The sequence below is a fragment of the Apium graveolens genome, chromosome 4 (genome assembly GCF_009905375.1).
Source record: "Apium graveolens cultivar Ventura chromosome 4, ASM990537v1, whole genome shotgun sequence".
Classification (NCBI taxonomy): Eukaryota; Viridiplantae; Streptophyta; class Magnoliopsida; order Apiales; family Apiaceae; genus Apium; species Apium graveolens.
The window spans coordinates 15,807,894-15,818,507 of record NC_133650.1 but is presented as its reverse complement, the minus strand read 5'-3'; the positions used below and the strand labels follow the sequence as shown (position 1 = coordinate 15,818,507).

General features: G+C 32.7%; 1 protein-coding gene across 1 annotated transcript; it reads left to right on the top strand.

Annotated features, from left to right (window-relative positions):
* The first annotated feature begins 8,002 nt into the window (after positions 1–8,002).
* Positions 8,003–10,233, top strand: LOC141717828 (SCARECROW-LIKE protein 7). The gene has a single exon (XM_074520033.1). It carries the CDS (start codon positions 8,314–8,316, stop codon positions 10,018–10,020), a length of 1,707 nt encoding a protein of 568 aa, XP_074376134.1. The 5' UTR covers positions 8,003–8,313; the 3' UTR covers positions 10,021–10,233.
* Positions 10,234–10,614: the final 381 nt, after the last annotated feature.

Here is a 10,614-nt window from a genome sequence, read left to right as displayed (position 1 = left end):
AATCCACCATCCATGTTTACACTACAAGAAAAACGAGATTTTCCTATCAAATATTTTCTACCAGCATATTTTCTATCAACCATTTCATACCGATTTTTGAGGCAAAAGGGTTTTTTCCTATCAATTATGTGCTCGGTAGGAAATGAATGGTGGCACAAATGACTAAAGGTGGATCCACTTTTTCACGTCATTTTTCCAACAAGTTTGTCACTCATAAAACAAACGTCATTTGAAGTAAAATATTTCCTACCACACTACCACGGTAGATTTTGTGCATCTCATTTCCTACCGACGTTTATAGAAAATGGGTATTGTAGGACTCATTTCCCGCCACTTTGATGTGGTAGGAAATGAGCTTGTCTACTCAGCACTAATATACTAATGTGTTGCCTTGTGATTGGCTTTTATGCCACATGATTTTTTCTACTAAGAAGCGAAGGGTAATGACTAGTTACGTTTCCTTCCAACTAGTTACATTTCCTACCTACTATTAATCATTTTTTTAAATATAATCGAATTTAGTAGTAGTCAAACTACTAGTTCACTATTAAAATCGCAAATCAAATACATTTTTTTATTCTAAATTTTTTATCATATCACTAAAATATATAGATCTTAACATCTGTAAGGTTGGATCATTCATAAATATTTTTAAAAAAATTGAAACTTCGGTATAAGACTAAACACAACTAAGAAGTACTAGTCAAATTACTAGTTGACTGTTAAAATAACAAACCAAATATATATATTTTTTTCTAAATGTTTTATCATATTACTAAAATATATAGATATTGACATCTATAAGGTTGAATCATTCATTAATTACGGTTAAAATATTTAATCATGTGATATAATTAATGATTTTTTTAAATGTAAAAGGGTTTAGGGGTTAGATTACGGTTTTTATAAATTTTGTTTCGGCAATCCAAACTCATGCATGTCGATATTACTTCAAGGTAACCATGTATGCAAAAATTTAGAATTTTTAACTTCATTTGCAGTTATCATTTAACAAATATAAATTTTCAACGAAATAATAACAACTCAAACCAAAAATAATAATAAAAGAAATTCAACAAAAAACAACTTTTTAGAAATTTGAATAAGAGATGTTATGCATTTAAGGATTGAAATTTAGGGGTTAAATTAAGTTTACATGATGATATTTTAAAAATAATATTTTCAATGATCCAATTGTGCGGATGTTAAAACAATTATCATGATGTACGCAAAAAAATTAAAAAAAAATTCAATTTCATTTTCAATAAGTTTATAATGAATATTCAAAGACAAACCGCTAAAACCAAAATGACCCCAAACTAAAAAAACTCATTTTTTTTGTTTAAACTCATAACCTACCACAAGTCGGTAGGAAATGCCAAAAAAAATAAAAAAAATGAAAATTTGAAAGTTGGCGCCCAAATCAAAAATTTAAATTCAATTGGCTCCAAACTAAAAAATTCAAAATTTTCATACAAACTTATAATCTACCGCAATTCGGTATGAAATATCCAAAATTTTCAAAAAAAAAACAAAAAATTTGAAAGTTGGCGCATAAATCAAAATTTTTTTATTTTGCCAAATCCGAAAATTCAAAATTATACTTATCATTTACTTCTTCTCTCTTATCACTTTCTAACCTCATTTCATCTTCGTCTCCCCTCTTTCATCTATTATTTTCTCTCATCTCACTTTACTAAAATTTCAATTTACATACATCTCATAATCAAATTTAATCACCTCACCTCCTTCATCTTAATTGTTTCCATATTATCATGTGTGTATTTTAGTTTTTTTAATACTTTGTTTATGTCTTAGTTTTTTATTCGTTGATGCTAATTTTTATTTTGTTTACTTCTTATGGAAATTGATAGGACTTAATACAAGCAATCCAGAATTTATGGATTCAAGATAAAAAAAAATGAAGAAAGCGATGTCGAACGTTGATGAAGGATTAAACGATGATGACCCACTTTGGGGGTGATTAATTTTGGTGTTTAACACAATTTTTAGTTTCATGTAATATTTGTAATTTTGTGTGTTACAAGTCATTTTTGGTATGGAATAAAATTTTAAAATAAAATGATAGTGGTAAGATGAATTATATTTTATGATGTATATTTTTTTTATTTTGGTTATATATTTGAGATTTAGACATTGATTTTGTTAGGAAATATGTTATATATTAAATCAATGAATTATTTTATTTTTAAAACTTAACCAAAAATTCCTACCGCATTCAAGCTATTTCCTACCCTTTTCAAGCTACTTCCTACCATCTTCAAGCTATTTCCTACCGTATTCAAGCTATTTCCTACCATTTTCAAGTTATTTTTTACCGTTTTCAACAAGATATTTCCTACCGTGGATAGTAGGAAATGACCGGTAGAAATGGTGTTTACATGACCTTCTGGTATAATTCCTACCAAGTGGTCTAATTTTCTACCGCTGCTCTTATTTTCTACCACTAGTGGTAGGAAATTTGCATTTCCACATGGCATGTTACTAGTATGTGGGTCCTCGACATGTGGCTGTCCACATCAACACGTGGGGCCCATGTTGACTATGATCATACTAATTTCCTAGCAATGTCAGTTTCCACTTAGGAATTTCCTATCGTTCCTTGTCGGTAGGAAATTGGTCATTTCCTACCGATTTTGGGGCATTTCCTATCGATTCGTTGGTAGACAATACCCGTTTTTCTTGTAGTGGTAGAGATGGTCAAACGGACGGGTTGCACCCGCCTGGACTAGCCCAAGCTCGCCTTTTTACTCGCATAAACCCAGCTTGTATCAGGCCGAGTTTGAATCGGCACAACTCGTTAAAAAAAACGAGTCGTTCATGAGTTCAAGATTTCTGAATCGCATCACAACACGGCACAGAACACAACTCAGCTCAAGATGTCCAATCGTTACGACACGTAACACGGCACGAATCGTTGAACCGGATCGGCCCATGTAACTCGCCACGTGGCCATGCACGGAATTTTATCTTATTTTAGAATTCATTTAAAATAAATGAATTTTAAACTTGATTATCTTATTCGTGATTAATTACTATATTTTGGTAAATTAATCTATCATCCCCTTGCGTTGATATTAACAGACGTGTATTTTGTGTGCGTACATCAATATTTCAGATTACTTGTAATAAGGGTGAACATAAAAATTCGAAAACTGTATTATCCGAATTTCTTATCCGGTATCCGATTTAAAAAAATCCGATAATTAGGATATCCGATCCGAATAATTCGGACCGGATATCCTATCCGATTTTTTTGTATAGATTCGGATTCAGATTCGGATCCGGATCCGGATCACAATTTTTCAGTATAGATTCGGATTCAGATTCGGATCCGGATCACAATTTTTCATAAAACCAGATATCCGGATCCGATCCAGTTTTTACTTTTTTTAATACAAATCAAATTATATATATAAATACATGATAAATTATATTTATTTTAGATTTTTTTTTTAAAAATATTTAGCGACATTATGACGGTTTCTCTCTAGGAGTTTCAAAATTCCAGGTTAATATCCAATTTACTCATCATTCCTTCATTAATATCATCAACAAATTTGATATAAGTGTGTAATATCAATATTAACAAGTTTATATTAACCATGCTTGCAAATTAGACATAAGTGATACTAAGAAATAATAATTTATGTTTGACAAGTATTCTAAAAAATAAATATGAACAAATTTAATATAAGTGTACAATAAGAAATATGTTTATATTGATCATGTTCGCTAATTTACAATCAATATTTATATTAAATTAATTTACGTGTCACCATTTTTCCCAACTAATAATATGATGACAAAAGTATAGTTTTATAAATCATTAGTAGTTTTAAATGGATCTGGATAATCCGATTTTCGGTCCGGTTTAATCGGATATCCGAATATCTGGATATCCGGTTAAATCGGATTAGCGATTCGAAAAATTGAATATCCGGTTTTAATTTTAAAACCGGACCGGATATCCGGTTTTGCTCACCCCTAACTTGTAATACTACATTTTAAAAACTATCACATATTAAACCGAACTTCAATCTATGCAATAAAGTGCATATTTTCGTTAATAATTTAACGCCATTAAGAAATAAGCTGAAAATCAGGGATAAAATAGTCATTTATGATTTATGATTTTCTTTTTTTTCTCAATCCTAATTTTAAAACTTTAATATCTTATTTATTTCTTAACGGAATCAAGTTATTTAAGTTGCAATAGATACATCTCTTTACTTCATACAAATTGATAATGATTTTAATATCACAATTTTATTTTAAAACAATTATGTATTTACTTCAAATCTGACACTTCAAACCAAATTTAACATATCATTGGTTTTGGATTATGTAAAAACTATTAATCCCATTTTTTTATTTTAAAATCAATTGTAGAGGATAAAGAAACTATTTTTATGCAATTTAAATGATTTCATTTATTTGTAAAACTAATAAGATAATCCAGTTTAAAATTCTTAGGAGGATTGTCAGTGATGTAAATAGGTTTGGGGCATTAGAGGACTATTAAATACGAAAATATATTTGAGTTTCTAATGCTTCATCAGTCTCAAATTGTACGAGCTAGTTTGTTTAGTGGGTTTTTAATATATATATGCTAGCCTTTAATTTCGACTACAAAAACGAGATAATGGAATTAATGTAAGTCTATTATGTTAATATGTATTATATTACTATGTTTGTGTTAATTTTAAAAAATGTTATAAATGTGAGGTTTATTTTTTTTAACATAAACAAAATGATTTATATAAAATGGAGACAGACGGATTAACAATAAACTAAATTGATGAAGATACACATCGGGTTTGTTTGACTACAAAAAAAAAAATTACTTATTCGCTTATAAGCCAATAAATATTTATTAATGAGTGTTTGTCGATCCAGTTTATAAGTCGAATTTACAACTTATAAACTAATAAGTTAAATGTTAGCAACGACGAACTTTTTCTTAGTTTATTTTGATTTTTTGCCCTTTTATTAATTTTTGTTTTAAAATGTATGTTTTACATGTCTTTCTAATTTAAAATTTACGAATTAAGATAATTATATTTAAATTTTATTTATTTTAGCTCATTTAAGTAAAAATATTCTGAAATTTAACCCAACACTTATTTAAATTATATTTATCTATTTATTTGTCACCACTTATTCATTCTAAATAATAAATTACTTATTTTAAGATTTGTCAAAAGGACAGTATATAAATAAAGTTTTTTTTTGACAGCTGTAATATAACGAAAGCTAAAATATTCAGTAATTCGGAAGTGAGATATCTCCAAAGATCAAAACCCACCAACTCCAAGTGTGCAAAATGTATAATCTTTACATTTCAATTTGCGAACAAGGAAGAAAAAATGTGGTAAAGGAACACAGGACTCGGAGGGCGTGTGTTAGTTTAAGAAAGAAAGTGTGGTGACAGGGACAACGTCAGTCTGTTGTAAGAAAACAATTGCTTAAACAAATGGGGGCAAGCCAAGACAGACGGTGAAGATTATAGTATTAATATTAACAATTGTTATTTCCCAAAAGATTAGATCTGCATCTAACGTCATCAACTGCGACTTTGATAGTGACGCGCCGTATAAAGACGTGTTGATCAAGACTCTCGGGGCTTCATCAAGCCCCGTACAGAGCGGGGTGCGAAGATGATACACGTGTTTGCTGATGACTTGATTTTGTCATGTCTATCTGTTGTTTGGACCCAGTTTGAATGGTCTCCGACTACTACCCCCTCCACAATTACACTGTAGCATACATATATAAATCTCAGATAATCGACCTATAAAATCATTTTAATATTACCCTCTGCCTCTGTTAATAAATTTGTATTTTTTTAATTTAACGTTGGCTCATCATATATGTAAACAACATGAAAAAAAAATGATGCTATTTGAAAATGTTAAAAGGAAAAGTGTCGCTGCATTTATTATCGTTGGCCACAATTTAAATTTAAGAATTAATTTAACTAGTTTTTTCAAATAATTATTGGGGTGATTTTTTACCATGTTCCTTTTATTGTGATTTAAGATCCCAAATAATTAAGTTATTAGAGTTGCTCTAATAAAGAACTACACGACATCCTCAATTCATTTTTATTAATATTTATTTTCTCTCCTTTTCTATTCAAACTTATTATCGCAATAATAATAAGAAATCAGTATAATAATTATTGTTGGAGATAAAATGCAAAATGATACTCTAAATTACTAAAATTTATTATTTTATAACACCTATAAATACCAAACTAAGACACCGCTAAACTTGGTGAGATAAATTATGATTTAAATGAGATGAAGTCTGGTTTTAAATTATTTATAATATTTTCACTCTCCATCGGTGTTGATTTAGATAGGATGAAGTCTGGTTTTATATTATTTATGATATTGTCACTGCCCGTCGCTGTTGTAAAAATTGATAACTTGTTTCGACTTGACAAAAATCTACAGTAATGAGCACTCGAAAAATACTGGAGTACTTAAATATAAACATTATAAGTATTGAACTCATGTTCTTTAGATTTAAGTATTTATTTAATTTTTAATATTTTATAAATGACGTACAATGTGATTGATTATTTTTACTAATTTGTATATAGCCTTCTGCTATCACTTTAACATTAAAAATATTTAAAAAATATTTTTTTTAGTAGTAACTATTATACGCTTTGATGTTCTTTTGGGATTATTATTATTCATTTTTTAATTTTTAACATGAAATTGAGTTTTCCCAAAGTAATATGAGTTTTGTCAAATCTTGAGCCGAGTCAAGTAAAAAATGTTGTTATAATCGAGTAGAATAAAATCAAATTGGAAATAGACTCGAGTTCTAGCACTCCACGATAGGCCTTTTAATGGATCATGTTTGAATCGGAGCGACCTAATTCAATATCTATATTTATTTATTTTTTCGAATACGGATTCAGATCGAATCAGTCACATATTTTTTATAGACAGATCCATATTCAGATTCGTTAGGATCATGAATTTGGGATCGGATACATGCTCTTTTATGTATTTTTTTTCAACGTAACTTGTTACGTAAGCTATTATAAACTGGAAACATAACAAAAACCAAACATACGATTGAATTGTAGAGTATTTGATTCTAACAATGGGAAAAAAATGATGTATCGAGGTGAAAATGTTATGTGAGTTGAGATTGGGGTGATACGTGGTTCTGAAAAGTTAAAATAATTAGAATATACTATAGAAATGTACCGAAATCGAATTAGAGTATACTATAGAAATGTGTCGGAATCTGTAGACTACATCGAATAAAGAATATACAATAGATATTAACTGAGTATAAGAATTTTAAAATAGAAATAATAATAAATATTTTTATTATAATACACTATATACCGGTTCAGGCTATTAACAAATTGGATCAGACTAAATTTATATCAGCTTCATTTTTAATCGGTTGATCCACATTCACTAACATGGTCTCGAATCGAGTCGAGTCGGATCAAATTTTGACTTGATTAACAGGTCCACTCCACGGAATACATGAAGACTTTGAAGAGTAACTCATTTTGAAAATAATGGTTACTATTAAAAAAATATTTATAAATCATACCCTCACCGTCGCAGTAGCTTCTTAACGTTTAAAATATAGGGTTTGGTATGTATTTTGGGCTATTATTCAATATGGTTATATAACTCTTTTTTTTTGAATAAAAATTTAAATTTTTCATTTTTGTTCAGATTGTTTTAAAATAATTTTTTTCCATTTATGCGAGATTAATATTTTCTCTTTTGTCAAGCATAAGTCTGCTCCGCTATCTATAAATATTTTGTAGAGAGAGAGTATATTCAATCGGAGAGGGATGACGAATTTCACAATTAGTTTGTCCGTTAAAAAAAGTAAATATTTCGAACAGGGGAAGTGACATTCAGTGACACGAAAGGGTAACTGAGAGACGTTTATCAACCAACTGGGAACTAAAAATAAAGAAAAGAAAAGGAAGAATTGAGAGTGAGGTGTGTGTGAGTGTGGTTATATCTCAAGCTCACATCCACCTTCCAAGCTTGAGTTGAGCCCCCCTCCTTTTCCTATCATTAAACCCTCCCAACTCAATCTCTCTCCTCACAGTCTCGCTCACTCTCTCTCTCTCACACCACCTAACCTATCTCACTCACCTTGCTACCCCAACTCTATCTCACATATTACACACACAAAACCAAAATACATCTACAGCCAGCACCAATAGCAGCAGAAGGAACTAGTGTGCGGGTGATGTGAGTGCAAGTACCACCGGCGAGAACTGGCCGGAGAATGGCATACATGTGTACTGATAGTGGAAATCTCATGGCTATTGCCCAACAAGTCATCAAACAAAAACAACAACAAGAGCAACAACAACACCAACAACATCTCCCTCCTTTCTCTCTCTCTCCTTGCTCTCAAATCCTCTCCGCCACTCCTCCTTATGGCTACTCTCCGTCTTTTCCTGACCCCTTTTTACCCGAAGGAACTGAACCGGTTTTTCATTTCCCCAATCTGGACCCGAACCACTCTTTCCGCTTCACTGATTTCGGTAATGGACCGGGTGGCGAGTTTGACTCGGATGATTGGATGGAGAGTTTAATAGGCGGTGCTGCTGATTCAACTGCTACTAGCTCTAACCTCCAATCAGGATGCGACACGTGGCAGAACTCTTCTGATTTCAATCTTTACGCCGCCGCTGCAGCAGATCCGTTCCCTCCGTCTCCCGATCTAGACAACGTGAATGTTATGTACTCTGACGTTGTTAAAGCTACTCCTCAGTGGGTCCCATTACCACCGCAAACGACCGTTGAGGCGGTTACCAAAAACGACGACATACTAGCCGTTGCATCTGCCAGCTCACCTGAACAAGCTGTATCGACTAAGCCACTACTTAACGCTGTAATTGACTGTGCTAAACTCGTTGAGTCCGAGTCTGACTCGGCTATCAAGTCACTGATTCGACTCAGGGACTCGGTTTCGGAAACCGGCGATCCAACTGAGCGAGTTGCGTTTTACTTCACTGAAGCTCTTTACAGTAAGCTCTCCGCGTCGAAAACACCGACAATATTCGAAACGACGTCGGAGGAGTTCTGCTTATCTTACAAAGCTCTAAACGATGCCGTTCCGTATTCGAAGTTCGCTCACTTGACTGCTAATCAAGCAATTCTAGAAGCTACTGAGAAAGCTACGAATATACATATAGTTGATTTTGGAATTGTTCAGGGGGTCCAGTGGGCCGCTTTGTTACAGGCCTTGGCGACACGGCTTGCTGGCAAGCCGGAGAAGATTCGAATCTCTGCAATTCCGGCGCCGGCTTTGGGAGATTCACCAGGCGCGGCTATGAATGCTACTGGTAATCGGTTGCGAGAGTTCGCGAAAGTGCTAGACTTGGATTTTGAGTTTGAGCCAGTTTTTTCTCCGGTTCATGAATTGACTGGTTCGAGCTTTCGAGTTGAGCCTGATGAAGTCGTGACAGTCAATTTTATGCTGCAATTGTATAATTTGTTAGGAGAAACAAATGAAGGAGTTGAATGTGTGTTGAAATTGGCGAAATCGTTGAACCCGAAAATCGTGACATTGGGGGAATATGAAGCTAGTTTGAACGGTGTTGCGTTTTTTCCTCGGGTTAAAAACGCGCTGCAATACTACAGTGCAATGTTTGAATCACTTGACCCGAATTTTACACGAGACTCGCCTGAGAGACTAGAAGTGGAAAGACTATTGCTCGGACGGAGAATTGCGGGAGTAATTGGACAATCAGAGGAGGCTGGAACGAGGCGAGAGCGAATGGAAGGGAAAGAGGAATGGGGAATGCTGATGAAAAATGCGGGGTTTGAGGCTGTTGGATTGAGCCATTACGCAATTAGTCAAGCGAGGATTTTGCTATGGTACTGCAACTATAGTTCGAGTTATTCGCTGGTTGATTCGCCTCCTGGTTTTATTTCGCTTGCCTGGAATAATGTACCTGTTCTCACTGTTTCTTCGTGGTGTTAATTTGGATTATGAATGTTTAGTGCATTTGTTTTTGGTTGGGTTTAGTTGTTTTGTTTAGAGTAGAGATGGAACTATATGTATACCTTTTAATTTTGCATTTTTGGTGGTGGTAAATTATGAAGCTTTGCTTACTAATGTATAACTAGAAGACTTGCAAGTAATTTTGAATCATTCGCTAAATTTTAACATTAGAACTTAACAAGTATTAGTACATTTGTGGACGCTGAAATGAATTGTGATTCTTGTAAATTTGGTCTCATGTTAGAAAATGTATAGTATATATGCAAGTTGCAATAGTCTATACCTGTACGCAATGAAGTTTATATATGCAAATGTGCACTCCAATTCCTCCCGGGCACTATTTGTGTTGCTTGTTCGATTTGTTAAACCCTGGGATTATTTAAGCGACCTGGGCAATGTCATTGTCCTGCATGAAATATAATTTTATTTTTTCGTTTGGTTTTTCTTGATTTCTTTATTATTGGAGTACATTTTCCAATTTCCAATCGAGCGAGATGGAACACTTGAATCTGTATAAATTGTAGGGAACACTTACGCACATATTTTTCAATTCAGTATAACCGCAGTCCTGGC

Excerpts from the sequence above, each read along its gene's own strand:
- LOC141717828 (XM_074520033.1), top strand. The coding sequence starts at position 8,314 with ATGGCATACATGTGTACTGATAGTGGAAATCTCATGGCTATTGCCCAA.